Source organism: Protopterus annectens, chromosome 9.part0 (assembly GCF_019279795.1).
Source record: "Protopterus annectens isolate FY-2018-M chromosome 9.part0, PAN1.0, whole genome shotgun sequence".
Classification (NCBI taxonomy): domain Eukaryota; kingdom Metazoa; phylum Chordata; order Ceratodontiformes; family Protopteridae; genus Protopterus; species Protopterus annectens.
Window position 1 is genome coordinate 904,575,750 of NC_056743.1, and position 17,472 is coordinate 904,593,221.

Below are 17,472 nucleotides of genomic sequence, written 5' to 3' on the forward strand. Positions count from 1 at the left end.
GTAAAGATTCTCTCCACTACCTCAACAGTGGAGTGCCAAGGGGAAGTAGAAACAGAAGAATCCGACAATGGATCTCTCTGGATTTTCAGCTCTCAATGTCCTGAAGGCACCCCACCTGTGGAAGGCATTGGAACAAGCTATCTAGTGCTGAGGCTTCAGGGGGAAGAGACAGCTCTGACAGCTTCAGAGTCAACTCCAAAACCCCAGAGCCAGTGTCAATACTTTTGCTCCGAGTCCTCCAGCACCAAGGTATTTGGTGCAGGTCAACTCAGAGAAACCATTGGAGTCGAAGAAACAACTATCTATGGATTCAGGGAAGATGCCCCTAAGAACTTGGGATACAACGGCTATGAAACCAAAGGACAAATTGGAGAAGGAGGAATCAAAGGTGATGTGGCTCAGTGAAGCCTCACAGGACCCAATGGGGTTGGAGCCAAAATGACTCTCATTTGAATCTGCATCCTGAGGAACTTCCTCATCATCCTATCCACATCTGTTTTGGATAGACTCCTGGAGGATCAAAGAGACAAAGCTTAGAATGTCTTCTAGACAACTGTTCAAGGAATGCAGATGGCAACCTGGAAGGGATAGGCTCTGAAAGTAAAAGGGGAAAATGGATCCAAGGGGATCTTTCAATTTTTGGCTTCAAAGTGGTCAGATCTAACTTTTTCAGAAGTTTAGCTAGTGGCTCTGACAAAGGAGCCAAAATCAAAGTTGAGGTGGAAGGACAATCAGGAAACCTTTTACATGAATTTGTTTTTGTAAAAGAGTCACACTTTTTGCCTTGTTTTTTGGGGGTTTGAGTCCCAGCAACCACAGTAGAGTATTTGAAAGGAAGAATTTCCCTTAGGATAAGATCAATCTTCCTGTCAATCAAAGCTCCGGAATTAAAGCCTGCACAAATGTCACAAATCTACCTCTAGGTGGTTTGGGTCTAAAAATTACATTCTGTATGGGTGTCAGTGTTTGGAATCATGTGCCCACAAGAGAGACATTTTCTTTTGCTCAACATTTTTAAAACAGTAATGAAAAATTAACAATAATCAACTACAACCAAGAAAGTATACCTAGAAAAGATACACAGGATTTTTTTTTTTAACAAAAGGAAATAAAAGGCAAGAAAAGACTACCAACAATGGTATTACGAAGTATATAAAAAGTACAAAAAGGGGAAAGGAAGAATACCAACAATGAGAGTGAGAGGTACTCAAGGAATACGAGAAAAAGGGGACAAGGGAGGTATACAGAAACACCTGTGTGTGAGAAAAAACAAAAAGGAATTAAACTCACTTAAATTACAAACTAGTGACTAAACTCCTAATGTTCAAGAGCTTGTAGTCCACACCTGTTCGCAATGGTGGCAAACGAGATCTGAGGTATGCTAGGTTGGTGGGGCATTATGGGTAAAGGGAGGAGCACATGAGTTGAAGAATCCTATGATCTGGAAGTAGCAGCCAAGTCGGATCGGAGGTACAGATCCAAACCCAACAGTGGAGGAATGAATGAAAATGGAGAACATCAGATGCTGTGATTTATCTAAATGGCGGTAGGCAACTTATTTTTTCTGCTTGTGTGCAAGGGTGTGAAAGGGAAGTGACTATCGTATTAAGGAGAGATTTTCCTTTTGAGGTACATGAATATTTAACCAAAAGGAAAGCTTCTGTTCCTGAGGGATAAACTGTTTAGCATTGACCTAACAACAGTAAACATTAATCTACCACATGGAGCTTTGGTAAGAAAAGTGGCTTATTTGATTAGGAAAGAAGTAAGCAGCACTGTGGAAGGAACAGGCTTGACTCCAGATCTATAAGACTACATTTTTAATGACAAAAACAATTTAACGTTTCACTGCATTTTCATCCAAACATGAACTTCATCAGATGAACAGCACTGGTCAGTTACACCAGTTTAAATAACCTTTTGCCCACAATTCAATTACCAGTTAAATAAATTCAGTTAAGTCATGTTAATCACCCTCCCATCAATAAAATACTAACAAAACAAAAAGAATGTCATATAAAGATATTAAAAAATTGAAAATGTTCCCAACTAGATAGTTCCAATAGATAATTAAAAAAAATACTCATACAAATTTTATTAAAAATATAACAAGCGTAAGAAAACTAAAATAAAAATACACTTTTCTAAACCATAAATACTACTAGCTAGGAACTCCATCTAGTGTCATAAAGTGGGCACTGCATCTAAACACTCATAAGATTCAAGAGATGGAAAAACTTAATAAAAATATCGATAAATGACTGACCCTATAGAAAAATGTTAGGAATATAAATGTAAAATATATATATATTTTTAGTATACAAAAAAGTCATAATCTAGCTGCTCTCAATTTTAAAATGGGGGCTAAAGAGACACTCATCAAGCTCTGGTGCTCTATTTGCTTCTAAAAATAACTGCCAATACACTTATTTATATTCTATTTTAGTCTCCCAGGGCCTACCTCTAACATCCAGAGAGACTTCTTCCAAAACAGAAAGCTGGAACTTAGCTTGTTTGCAATTCAAAGTATGTTTATAAAATGTGTTTTTTCTCATTTTTAATTTTAAGATCATAGTAAAGTTCATATCCTCCCGACAGTTGAGTGGCGTTCGAAAGACATGCGTGAATGGGCGTGCCTTCATTGAAGGCTGAGTGTCGGGCTGGCACCTCGTCACCATAAAAATTGACTGCCAATCATTAGCGGACCGGAGTTCCACTGTGGCGACATCTAACCGGGAAAAGCTGAAAGAAGAAGAAGAAGTAGTAGTAAAGTTCATAAAATCTCCTTTTAAGCTTACACTCAGTCTTTCCTATATAAAAAGCCTCACACATCTCACATTGGGCAATGTAAATCACTCCCAAGTGGTTACAAGTGATGTAGGTCCTACTTAAAATGTTTACTCTTCCTCTTAATGAACACTGACTCACCATGCAATATATAAGGACACTGTCCACAGGCCCACATTTGTAAATTCCAACCCTTTTATTACTTAACTTGTTCATATAAGTACTACTTCAGTGAAATAAATCCTTTATAATTAAACCCTTCCAAAAAATTTATTTAAAATGGCTCCTAAAAATACCATCTAAATATGATGAACTAGCAAACCTTTCCCATGCCTTCACAATACCATTTTTAATGGTATCTGCATCTCCATTAAAATTTGTCACAAAAGCCCCCTTAAAATCAATTCCATTCTCATTATTACCATCCAGTCCCACATTAGTATGTTCATTCCTATCTCTGAGGATGACTGTATCCTTTCCAAGGAGGGATGAAAATCTATCCTTCCTTCCTACCTTATCTTCTTCTATAACTTCATCTATCAGTTTGAGAGGATACCTTCTCTCCATAAACATCTCCTTTAATATCTCACATTCCCTAAGAAAATCTTGCTCATTGGAAGTCATCATGCATATTCTAACATAATTGGCCCTTGACTATACTTCTTTTTTGTTGATAGTAAAATATAAATATGAGTTAGAAAATGTGTCCTTCCGATACACAGTAGACATAAATGCACCAATCTCCACCAGTTTATGAATAGCAACATCTAAGTAATTAATTTGTCATATGTAATTCTGTGCATACATTTTTAAAAATTCATAGCGTTACTAAGGTAAGTGATAAATTATCTTAATTTTTCCTCAGTATCAGTCCAAAAAATACACGTCGTCAAGGTAACGTTTATGTGACCTCCAACAGTTCACATAAGTGGATTTAAACACACAGTTTTGTTCCTGCATAGAAAGTATGATATTAGCATAAGTGGGTTTGGCACAACATGCCACCATTGCTACCCCACTAACCTGTCAAAAAAACTCCCCCTCAAAATATATAAAATTCTTTCTCAGAACCAACTCCATGAGCTCCAAGCAGGTTTGAAATTCATTGTTAGTAAACACGCCTTTTTCACTTTAACCCTCCCCAAACCATTCGAATCCCGATTTGTGGGGTATTACTATAAACAAGTCTATAATATTAATAGTAAGAAATATAATCCCCTCACTGAACAAATCAGGTTTAATGCATTTTAAGAAGTCCCAATAATCTTTTAAAACATCAACTTCTCCCATCCATATCTTTGTTTTAATTTAAAATCTAAAAACTTGTTAAGTGGAAAAGTTTTAGACCCATTTGCCAACACTATCTGCCTAAGTGGAGGGTCTAAAACATTTTTATGAGTTTTTAGTATACCAAAAATAGAAGGTACTATAAGTTTCTCTATAACTAAATATTTATAAGTATCAAAATCTATCATCCTTTTATCTAATAAATCTTATATGGACAAATTTTTTTTGTAAGCCACATTGTCTACATTTTTAGAGACCCGGTATATTTACCAACATCACTTAGAATATCCATCATTTTAGCTTCATAAGTTACAGAATCCATCAACACTGTCCCCACTCCCTTGTCTGGTTTCTTAAAGTATGATCATTTTCAGGGAACAGTAACTCCAAATTCTTTTTCTGCATGAAAAATGTAAGATGACTAATGTCACATTTCCTCTTAGGAATGAACTTAAAACCTTTAGAAAACAGGTTAAAATATGAACAGTACTATAAGTAAATATATTATAATTTCCATAAGTATACCTAAAATTATCTCTTAAAATTTCTGGGCCATCCTGTATCCCTAAAGCATTCAATATCTCCCCCTCTCCGGCATCTTCTCCCTGTTGTAGTTGTAATACGGGAGTTTCTTGTTCTTGAGTCTTTCCAATCTCCTCAGTGGGGAAAATTCTAAAGGGTCATGTAAGTCAAAATGTAAGTTGGGTTCATTAGCCTCCCTGTACACATCACCCTGTCTTTCATCTCACAGTGCTATGTGCTTGTTTCTTGATTTCTGCACTTCGTTGCTGTTTAGCACAGTTTTCTTGCATTTTGGTTTTCTTATCTAATTAGGGATTGATTGGCAGTCAAACAGGGCCTAACACTCTAGAATTGGAATAGAGTGACTTCGCCAGGTGATGTATCACTAGGACATCGGAATAGTTTTTTGCTACCAGTTGGAAGATTTTTAAACAAGGTTCTGAATATGTTTGGAATGGTTGATACTTGCACATCACCGAGATCTCTCCCACAGACGTTTTACACATTACTCATACACTTATAGGATGTTCTCCAGAATACATAACAATACACATGACACAATTATTATATTTGCTTCCAACACTTTCTATATCCCCTAGCTATATTTCATATCATGCTCTGTTGTTATTAAGTTTTCAATTGTTTCCTCACCTGGGTCATCTGAGAAGGAAAATAAACATTTCACACTGCAAAGGGGACCAGATCAGACAATCTTATCCACAGGCTTACTAAACAAGAAGTTGAGGGGGGGGGGGGTGGCATCTGAAAACTTTTCAAGGAAGTACTGATATGATTATAAGAAGGAACTATTTGTTTTATTGGACAGTCATTCAAATACTATTAAGAAAAACTATTCTTCCAAAATATATCTGCCTCAAAAAAGAATCAATACATATTCAACACAGAATAAGGTCAGAAAATCCAGGGTTAGAAGTATAACAAAGTTAGGGGCTTACTGGATTCAGTGTTTCTGTATTATGCTGAACAAGCTATTAAGGCTTTGAAATTACAGAACTTTGACTTGCCCCCTATTGAGACTAAGTTCTTAGCTATTAAGCCAAGACGCCAGGAGTCAGAAAGATATATTCAACAAACTAAACATTATAGATCAGGAAAATTATGTAACAGTTTGAATGAAACTGAGGAAGGATTGGTCAAGTATTATACTCATTTATATTCTGACTCTTGCAAGTCATTTGTAGGAATTGGCTGTGATATAATCTTTTGCTACTCTTTCATTGAATGTTTTATCCCCACAGGATATTCAAACTTTAACTGCCTCAACTTCACCATCAGAAGTTCTAGAAATGTTAAGAGATTTCCCCACTGGTAAGACATCCAACTCGGATGACTTGCCCATAGAGATTTTAAAAGTGGGAAGGAGGATTTTGCAAAGTATTTTTTGATTTTAAGTAATGCAGTTTTAAATGGTAAACTGCCCCGATACTTAGAAGGAAGTGATAATAAAAACGGGCAAGGACAAAATGCTTCCAACATCTTATAACCAGTTTTGATCTTAAACCTGTAAGATCCCTTTGTCTAGTGTAGCCCACAGGCTGGCGACTATACTCCTGACCCTGATTCTTTTGGATCAAACTGCATTTATTCAGGGCAGAACTACTTTTGGCAGTTTGATTAAGACTGTCCAAATATTAGACAATGCCAGTAGTTTGAATCAACCTTTGCTTATAGCAATTTTTGATGCGGAAAAAACATTCAATAGGGTTTTTGGACTTACCTTTGGAATTATGACATTTTGCTTTTTTCTAATGTTTTTATCAAGTTTATTTGAACATTATACATGGGCTCAGCAACTGAATTACTTGTCAGTATAAGACTTTATCTGCCTCTTTTCCTACTAAAACAGATAAATGACAGGGTTGCTCCTTTTCACTATTGTTGTTCACTATTTACTTAGAGCCCTTGACCCATATGATTAGACAATCAGACATCAGTCAGTGTACAATAGAGAGTAGAGAATATAAGCTATCCTTATTTGTAGATAACTTGGTGGTCTACATTTCTAGTCTAGAAAAGCACTTCAAGGTTCTTGTTACTGCATATTTTGGCAGTCTCTGGTTACAAAATGAATTCAGGAAAAACTAAAATAGTTAACATTAATTACAACCCCTCACAACGTACGCGGGATAAATTTCCATTCTTAAATAATTCCTCCACAATCACATATTTATGGATTCAGCTGGGGACAAAAATACAAAACTCAGTTAAGAAAACTTACAATAGACTTTATTTAAAATAAAGTCAAACAATATCTAGACAGATGGAAGCCGCTGTTTATGGATATAACGCAGAGAATTACCAAAATAACTGGTTTATTTTACTGCTTATTCTATATGCTTAACAAGTTATTCCTATTCCAGCCCTAATTACTTTTTGAAAGTTTAAAACCTCTTGTATAACACTACTTATAGGCAGGGGGTAGTCTGAGAGTTAGTTGGGAACATCTCATCATACCTATTTCGCAAGGAGGCTTGGGTCTTGCAGACCTCGAACATTTGTGTTGAAAGCTCAGCAGAAGATATTTTGGGAATGGGTAAGTCCTAAAAAGTATACAAGTTGGTGTGATTTTTTTCAATTCCTTTTTTCTACATCTAGCCAATTTTTGAGATTTGCTACCGTGGAATAAGAATTCAGAGTTCAATTTAAAAAAAAAAAAGAATTCAGAATTCAAGTCATACATTCTTCTTGCAACATCTTTGATAAAGGATATATATACAGGACAGATTTAATGAATGTGCAAGGCTTGATAAGTGATTTTTTTTAACAATTCACAATGGGACATCTCACCACAATCCATTGTTAAAGATCTTAAGCTCTTCAAGGGAGTATACTGTTGGAAGCAAATGATAAAATAAAAGCTCACCTATAGACTGGGATTCTTTTAAAATGAAATATAGCTTAAAGGGTGTTGAAGCAGATTTCTACACAAGGCTTACAGGCAGGTTAACATATCTTAAACTTGTAATGATCCCACAAGCTGAAAGATACAGCTGGGTCTTGTGATTAATTAATGTAAGGAAAGGAGACTTCTCCTCTAGGGGACAAATGGGATGCTATACAAGATCCTGGTCACCTCTCATAATGAGATTCTTAGGAAGTTTAAACCACAATGGGAACAACAACTGGACCTACAGTTAGATTACAACTGATAGGAGAAATGTCTTTTGATATCAAGATATACTTCTTCATCTAGGAAGTACAGATTTTTTTGACTAGCAATACCAATTCAAATATTATTATACTCTATCCCATCTCCATAGCATGTACCCTGGCTCCTCTTGTTGTTGCTGCAGGTGCAATACACGTGCACTGAGGGACTGGATTCATCCTTTTTAGGACTGTCCTGCTCTTTAAAATTTTTAGTTAATTTTGCAGAATTTCTGTGATGTTTTATGTCTGGGTTTGATAGAATTAAATAAGGAAGTAATTTTCTTAGGGAATTTTTCAGTTTTTAAGTTTGGAAATTTTCAATCAAGGTTACTGAAATTTAAGTTGATAGTAAGCTAAAAATGTATTATGAAAAAGCGGAAGACAACATCACCCCCGATTACATGGGACTTTGGAATGAAATGGAAAAGTTAACCTCACTGGAATGTCCTCTGCAGACCTGTGAGTGTGAAGGAAAGCAATGCTTAAATGGTCTCTGTGGTCTACTAGCACAGGCAAGGATGATTTATTACTTGGTTAGTGGGTCCAATGAACTTTGTTTTCGCCTGTTTGCTTTTTGTTGCTATGTTTGAATAACTGAATTGTTTGGTGGTTGTTATGAACTGAAAATAAAGCAATTAAAAAAAAATAAATAATAATTAGTAAAGAGTTGAATGAATTTATCTGAGAGGGGAAAGAGGACATGAGTTAGGTGGGATAAGTTAATCCTCCCTACAGAAACTACAGTTGTTTAAGTCCTACTTACCTGTAACAGTCAATGTTCGTAGAACATACTGCCTTACAGGCCCCGCTACCCTACCTCTGGCAGTCTACCAAAGCTTAGAGCCCCTCCCCCTGCCTGTCTAAGTGTGATGGACTAATCAGCTGAGAGCACAAGGACTGCCTTTCAGACCTACAAACGGGAAACTTTCAATTCTCTAGGGTTCAGAAGGAACAGAAAATAAAAATGCAAGCTTGCAAACACCTACTATTCTAAACCAAAAAACATGCACACATACCACAAAAAAGGTCACTGAGCATAACTCAGTGCAACTCCAACACCAAACTATGTACATGTGAGTGGGTAATGCTAGGAAGGTAGTGCGTTCTACATCCATATACTGTTACAGGTAAGTAGGACAACTGTACTAAGTTCAACAAGCACACTACCTTAGTGGCATACAGGTAGATTGTCAAAGCTTACCCAACCTGGAAGGATAAGTGTTTAGGAACCCCTGGAGAACACTTCTAGCGACGCCTACTCTGGATTTAGAAAATGCATCCAGCTTGTAGTGTTTGATAAAGCTATTGACAGTGGACCAAGTTGCTACATTTAGAACACTTCTAAAAGTCTATTAATTTCCAATAAGCCACTGAAGAGGAAAAGGCCCTGCTGGAATATGATTTTACTGTGCCTGGATTTGCCTTGCCATGGTGGGTGTAACACAAAACAGTACCAGAGGACAACCAACCTGCAATGGTTTGCTTATAGACAAGGTTGACTCTTCCTTGTCCCTGTGTAGGAAACAAACTTTCAGCCTTTCTGAAAGATTTTGTTAAGGCAGTACCTGAATTGCCAATGCGCATCCAAGGTATGAAGTATTTTCTCTCCTTTATTCATAGATTCAGAGAATTAGGAAATGCAAAGTTTCACTCTATGGCTGTTTAGAAGGCAGGAGAATAACAGAAGTTCAAAGCAAGCACTTCTCTATGTGGGTTTCAACAAACTGGCAGAATGTTTGTTTTAGCTGAGGAATGAAGTACACTAAGCATGACACACACAACTATTTAAAGGGCAACTATTAAAAGGGGTTAAATCCAGTAGGTCTATCCACAAACAGAAGAATTTCAAAATGTACAAAAAAGCAAATTTAACCTGGAAACTTATAACTCCAAAAATACATCCAAAGGGCATAAAATGTAATGTATTTCACCAACAGACAAATAAAAGAAGGTACAGGAACAGGTTTATATAACCCTGAGCTGAATAAACTTCCCCTGCATGTTAAGCATTGGGACTAATGCTTTTCATTTAAACAGAATCGAGATGACTGGACAGCTTTTCACACGTTTACTCAGGGATTGACTTGGTATGCCCTCGTAGAGAAAAGAATGGTCTGAGAGAGGGTACTGTCAAGCAATAAGTGGTCATAAAACTCAACAGCCTTGGAATGTCTAGGCACCTACTTAATAAGGACAAATAAAGAAAAAGAAACTGATGGAACAGACTACACAAGAGACTTTCTCTCTCAAAAGAAAGGATAATGTAAATTATTTCCTTTAAAGGACAAAAAGAAGTGAAGTGGGTAGAATGTGGATTTGCTTCAAACACAGTATTATCACGATGACTATATGGCATTTCTATCTAGACAGTCATTCCCTTTAATGCCCAAACTGTTAGGGATGTACCCCCTGGTATAGTCAATATATGGTGAAGACTCAAAAAAGTATGACAAATAATTCTGCCAATCTCTCATGAATCTTGCCCTAAACCCAGGAAATCATCTGTAAGACAGAATCTTCATATTAACATATTTCTGATCTTATAAAGGGCTGTATTTTTTTTCATAAATGGCTAGCTAACTATGTGACCTGCTATCCTTTACAAATACTGCATTACACAAGCATAAAATTTCACAAGGTAATGGAAAATCAAATATACTAAAGCCCTAACTCTGTGGAATACAGGGCTGAAGCCCTGACTATGACACAGATAATGCAAGTTTAAGTAGTAGCTCAGAAACAAAAACAGCGAGGAAACTGCCACCATGCAAAAGGAGGCTTGTGAAGCATCAAAAATGTCCAGGACCTAAGATGTAGACTTAGTGCTTCCAAGCCACCAACAGTAGCCTTTGTGTGTGGATAGTAGCACATATCTACACCAGGAGGGAACATGAGGCCCTGCAGTGATGCAAATATGCAGACCTACCTAGAAATACCCTTAAAAACTAAGCACTAAAAAACATCCTGGTTGCCTGCATGATGGTCTGCTTGGTCTGCTTTTGCCCTCACTTAGAGGCTTCCCTCATATCTGGGGAATAAATGAGTTCACGATCCATATGGGTAGACTTAATGACTGCCAGGCACAAAGGCAAAAATGACATGAAAAGAGCTATACTACAAAAGGGGAAGCAGATAAAGGAACTACATGAAAAGAAGGATTTATTTTCAAGCAAAACATTCAGAGATCAAACCTGGGATAAAGATTGCCAGTTTTTTGCTAAAAAACTACAGCACAGACATTACCCACAAATATCACCTAAACAATTTTTGTGAAAGTGCTTCATATCATTTTACAAATCAAAACGGTGTACTTTACCTCCTGCTGCTCATCTTCCTCCATCCTGTTTTTCTTGATGACATACCCATCTCCATCAAAATTATTCTTGTCCAAGACCTCTGAGTTGGGGCATTGTTCGCCATCCTCCTTGTTGAAAATTTCCATCTCTGTGCAGCCAATTTTCTTAGCCAAAGCAGCCCTCAACCTTTAAAAAAAATCATAACACAATTCTTCACAGAAGTATTTCTGTGTGCATCTGTACACTAGTGTATGTGAACAGATATAGACAGACACACACACACATATATATATATATATATATATATATATATACACAAATATAAATATTACAGACTCCAAGTTAGTGAGTGTACAATACTTCAATACCAAAATTATTTTGTACTGCTTTGAATGTCATTCTGCATTTACACAATGGGTATTGACCAACTCCTGTTTCAGCCATCACAGTGGAATTAGTGAGTGAAAACAGGGGTTAACTCAATCAATCCTACAGAAGTAAGTCTGTCAAAAGGCTAAGGTGTCTTGCGTTTTACATAAGCTTACTTTACTTATCAGGAAAAAAGTGTCCCCATTAATCCTACACAAGAATATGTGTCATGAACTTTATGAAGTACATATTAATAAATAGACATACATACGAAAACAGAGCTCTATGTTTTCCCTAAAGAGCTGTCAGTTTTTCCTGAAGGATTTGGTTCTATGCATGTAGAATTCAAGTTGCCTATGTACATCCAGGTGTGCAACACATATTCACCTTTACCTGAATGATTTGGAAAAAGACTGGTAAGTGAATTAGCTGGTATATGTTTGTATACAATGGGAAGAAAGGAGGATTTAGTAATGGACACTGTCCTTGTGAAAAACTAAATAAGGAACTGTAGAAGATAAGGCTTGTTACTTGGATACTCTTCTGTCAGATGTAATAAGAATCAAGAACAAAGTTTTCCAGGACAGAAACTTCAAGGGAGCTGAGGATGTTCATTCAAAAAAATGACGTAATGCTTGTAGTACAAAATTTGGATCCAATGGAAGCACCGATTCCTTAATTGGGGGTCAAAGCAGCAACACTCCCCTGGAAAGGCCTTGCAGAGCTTATGAGAAGCCAAGGAACAGGCTTCATAACCCATATGAAAATTTGAAATAGATGCCAATTGTACTTTAATTGTAGAAAAACTGGAATCTGAATCAAATTAGCTAGGAAACATAATAAATCTGGAACAGTAGCAGGAAAGGGTCAATATTATGTGAGGATGCTCAGATCATGAAACATTTTCACTCACCATGTAAAGCTTATGAGTGGATTCCTTCTGGGACTTTGATAAAGTCGTAATTATATCATAGATAAGGGTGGATTATTAGCCATCAATGGAAGTGGAGAAACCAAGTAGTTTGTTTGAGGTTGTGAAGATCCAAGTGAGACTTAGAAGTTATGGATAAGAGATTCTGTCTGGGATCCAAGATGCAGGGGGGGTCCCCTGATGTGAGACTTTAGAGGGGGAAACCAAATTTGCCTGAGTCAATAGGGGAAAATGAAGATCATGGTGGCTTTACATTTGACTGCTTTCTGTGGAAATCTGGGGATTGGAATCAAAGGGGGATAAGCATAAAGTAGCCTGGGAGGCTTTTCCTCGATCAGAGTGCTTCTCAGAGATGGTCCGTTTGCGATGATCATGGTAAAGAACTTACTACATTTGTTGTTGGTCAGGGAAGTGAAAAGATCACAGCAAGTTTTGTCCCAGTGGTTGAATCGGGAGACCTCTTGTAAGGTATCAAGATGGACCTGCTGAGCCTGTTGCCAAGGTAAAGATTAGTTGTGTAAAATCTTACCATAACGACAGATGTCCTCTTCTCGTTGCTCTGAATTTTTTTTTAGGCATTGCTACATTCCTTGTAAATAAATAAACTGCTAACCAAGTTTCTCAAACATCTTGTTACTGCAGTCTCAAAATACTGTACTTTTGCCTTGTATATATTCGTACTGTACATTTCTCTCTCTCTGTTTTTGTACTGTTAAGTATCTTACAACTTGAATTGTTAAGGTTTTTTTCTTATTTTTTTAATTACTTTCCTGGAGATTTTCTCCTCGGGTCTCCACTGAAAAAAGGGCTCTCTGGGCCCAGTCAGACTAACCGATTAACAAATGTAAAAATAAAAATAAGATAAAATAAATTCTCTATTGCAGTATTCTTACAGTAAGGGAGTTCCCTGCCACAATAACCTGACATCGGCCAGTTTACAAAAGACTTTTACTACTAGGGGTGTGTGGTACATCGCACGTAGGCTGCTGTTGGAAGTCGGCCATAAAAGTGACGTACACATGCACCTTCCTCAGAAGTGAGTGCCCCAGAAGGAACACCCGTCTAAGGAGTATGTAGGTTAAGTACATCCAAGAAAGAAAAAACTCAGGGGAAGGAGGGAGGGATGGAATATTGCGACAGAGAAGAGGACGACATCTATCTTTATGGTAAGATTCTACACAACTAATCTATGTCCTTATATTCCTCTGTTGCAGCATTCTTAACATGGAGAATGCCAAAGCACATGAGGAAAGGGAGGAGGTAGGGGCAGAAGAGCTTTCCACGAAGCCATGGAGAACAGCTCTTGCAAACCTTGCCCTAGATTTGAAAATGTTGTCCAATGTGTAATGTTTGGTGATGGTAAGGACTGAAGACCAGGTGGCTGCCTCCAGAATGGAATTAGTGCCCATTCCTTTGAAGAAGGTGCCAGAGGAAGCAAGGGCCCTGGTAGAATGTGCCTTAACAGGAGAAAGGAGGCTCTTTTCCATGGTGCTCAAAGCAGAAGGAAATGGCTTTAGAGATCCAGCTGGAAATAGTGCATTTAGAGACAGGGAGCCCTAAAGCTCTATTGTGGAATCAGACAAATAACTGGTCAAATTTCTGATATCCTTTGCTTTGTCAAGATGGAACCTAAACTGTCTGTGCACATGCAAGTTGTACACAATTTTCTCAGCGGAGTTCTGTGGAGTGGGGAAAAAGGTAGATAGATTGATTGAGGGATAACTCATTTACCACTTCAGGCATAAAGATATGGTTGGTGCGGAGAGCCATTCTGTCTCTGTGAAACACCAAGAAAGGAGGGATAGCCATTAGGGCCTATAGTTCAGAAACCCTTCTGGCTGAGGTTAGTGCAAGCAGCAAAACAGTTTTCCAGGAGCAAAATTTGAAGGAAGCAGAAGCTGTCAGTTCAAAAGGAGCAAGGGTCAAGCTTCTCTAACATACAGTTAAGATCCCAGGAGGGTCTTATGTGAAGGACGCCTTCTAGGAATTGTTTAGCCTCAAATCTAGAAGCTAAAGGAGGAGGTAGAGGCAGACAGGCAGAAATAGCTGACAAGTGCACTTTGAAGAGTAAGTTAAGCCAGAATCTAATAATTCACACAGATATGACAGAACCAGATAGGCTTTCACTGTCAGTGGATCCTGGTTTCGGGAAAGATACCAAATGGAAAATCTCTTCCATTTGGATAAGTAAGATTTTCTTGCATTGGGCTTCCTGGCCTCCTGCAGAGCCCTGAGCATGTCCTCTGAAAAAAGGTGTCTGAAAGAAATTAAGACCCTATCACCTAAAATGTCACCTGAAGGGTAGACAAGTGGGGGGATTAATTAGGGTTCCTTTGTATTGTGGGAGAAGGTCCACTCTGTGGGATAACTTGGGGTGATTTCCCTTGGCTAAATGCAGGAGCACGGGGAACCATTGTTGTCTTGACCAAAAGACGGTCACCATCAAGATTTTTGGTTTGTCCTGCTGAATCTTTTGCAGGACTTTTGGAATGACAGGAAGGGGAGGGAATGCATACAGAAACATCCCCTTCAATGAAAAGCTGAGGACATCCACCTTCCAGACCAGAGGATGAGGATTTCTGGCACAAATTGTGGAAGCTGTCTTTTCATGGGGGAGGCAAAGTGGTCTATTTGTGGAGTGCCACATCTGTGGACAATGTCGAGGAACACTTCCTTGTAAAGCATCTATTTGTGGGATTGTGTTTTGGCCCTGCTCAATGTCTCTCCCACAACATTCTGACTGAAGGGGACATACACAACCTGGAGGGGAGTCTTAAGTTTGACAGCCAATTTCCAGACTTGCAGAGCTAGTCTGCAAAGGAGGTAAGGCTTTGTTCCTCTCTGTTTGTTTACATACTAGAGAACAGTCATGTTGTCTGTATAAACTTTTAGAGGGCCTGGGATGAAGAGGGTCTGAAAGGTCTGAAGAGCCAAGCAGGAGTGCCCTCATTTCTTTTATACTGATGTGTTCCCTTCTTTGAGAGGGGCACCTTGTGCTTTTATGGAGCTAAACCTGCTCCCCATCCTGTGTCTGAGGCCTCTTTGACATCTCCTCAACCGGTGGTAAAGGATGGAGTGGGAGACCTGGGTTGGCAGTTAGCTGTTGAATACACAAAGTAATTTCCCTCTTCAGGCAAGGGAGAAGGGGAACTGGGAACTCTAGGGGGTGTGCATGTTGCATCCATACTGATTTCAGGAACCAATGTAGTTTCCTCATGTGTAGTTTTGCCAGGGTAAGCATTGGAATGGTGGATGCCATGAAGCTCAGGGTTCAGAAAAAGGTCCTGGCCATAATGCGAGTAAACTGGATGAGGCTTTGGAAAAGGGAAATGAGCTTGTGAGCCTTCGGAGTGGGGAGAGAGACCTGGAGTAGGTCTGTTTGTAGCCTGCATCCCAGAAAAATCTGGTCCTGGGATGGGGAAGGAGCAGATTTCTGGTAGTTTATTTTGAAACCCAGAGATTGTAGGATGGAGAAAGCAAAGTTTAGATTGTGCTCCAGTGCTCTTGAACTAACTGCTTGAAAGAGAAGATCATCCAGGTATGGGAAGATCTGAATGCCTTGAAGTCTGTAGTAAGCAATTACTGGGGCTAGACATTTTGTGAATACCTTGGGGAGGTGGAGAGACCAAAAGACAAGGCAGAGAATTGAAAGTGCCAGGAAGCCACAGAGAATCTTAAGAACTTCCTGTAACCGGGATGAATGGAGATGTGTAGATAAACATCCTTTATGTCTATGGAAGCCATGTAGGCTTGTGGGATGATAAGTGGGGAAAGAGTTTGTAAGGTTAGCATTCTGAATGTGGGTACTTTCAGGAAGGTGTTGAGGAAGGATAGGCGAGGATGGGTCTCCATGGGCCCTCTTTCCTTGGTGCCAGAAACATCCTTGAATATAACCCTTTTCCTCTTTGACCGGATGGTACTGGTTGGATGGTGCCTTGATCCAGCAAGTCTTGTAACACACCTTTTGGAAATGTGGCAGTTGGTCTCTGGGAGGTTGAGGGATGACCCTGAAGGGTGGGAAAAAATTCCATACCATGAAGTAGCCCTTTTTTATGATGGAGAGGACTCAGACATTCTGTGTTATGTTTTTACTATGCTGGAAAGGAAAAGGGGGGCTAATGTTTGGGGTCCAAATAGTCAGATGAACCTTGGTCTATCTAGAAAGGACTGTTTTTGAGGTGGGGTTTGTAGTGGAGTCCTGAGGTGCTGAAGTCTCTTGATGCACTTTTTTGACTTAGCTGGAGGAGGCCGTGACTGCCTTCTTACAAACACTGGCTTAGGAGGATAGTTCCTTTGGAATTTTGGTACAGGGGAGACTAGGAAGTATTTTAGTTCCTTCATCTCTTTTCCCATCTCCTGTAAGGTTTTGAACAATTCTGCAGCAGCAGGGCCAAAAGGGCTGAACTGTCTAGTGGGCATCCATGAGTTTGGATTTAATGTCCTCTGGTAGAAGTTGTAGTCGCAGCCAAGCAAATCTTCTCAGGACCAAACCTGTGGCAGCTGCCCTAGCTGAAGCCTTCACAGCACTGTAGCTACATTTTATGGAGTTTTGGGACACTTGAGAGGAAGCTCCAATCAGGGATGATCCCAAACATTTATTCTCTTGAGTCTGGCATATCAGAAATAATCTTTAAAAGTTGGGGCAGGAGTTCCAAGGTGTATTTAGTCATGTGTGTCTGACAGTTTATAGCCCTAATGGCGAGAGTGGAGGACGTGTATACCCTTTTGCCCAACCTCTACATATGTCTGCCATCTTTGTCAGAGGGAAGCAGGGTGGTGGAGGGAAGCAATCTGGAGGCCTTATCAGAAGCCACAGTAATGACAGAAGGGTCAGCAGAACGGGCTTTGAACAAGAAATTACAGTTCTCAGGCACCTTGTACAATCTGTCTGGTTTCTTAGGTGTTGGGGCTGGGAGTCAGGGGCCTTACTGGAAGATGCAAAAGCATCTAAGAAGGCAGGTATGACAGGAAGGATAGCTGAGGGACTAGGGGTGTCTACCTGAAGTAGTCTGTAGTACCTTTTTTGGACCTCAGACATCTGACAGCTGTCCATTTGAAATGCTCCCTCATCTTACCTAAGGTCTCACTAAAGGCAATTTCCTTCACTGC

At 39.0% G+C, this 17,472-nt stretch overlaps 1 protein-coding gene across 1 annotated transcript in view; it reads right to left on the minus strand.

Annotated features, from left to right (window-relative positions):
* BAZ2A (bromodomain adjacent to zinc finger domain 2A) overlaps nucleotides 1–17,472 on the minus strand; it is a 3,667,728-nt gene that overhangs the window by 1,699,029 nt on the left and 1,951,227 nt on the right. Inside the window, exon 18 of the mRNA XM_044083634.1 lies at nucleotides 11,084–11,249. Within this exon, the coding sequence (XP_043939569.1) occupies nucleotides 11,084–11,249 (166 nt within the window). The remainder of the gene's footprint in view (nucleotides 1–11,083; nucleotides 11,250–17,472) is intronic.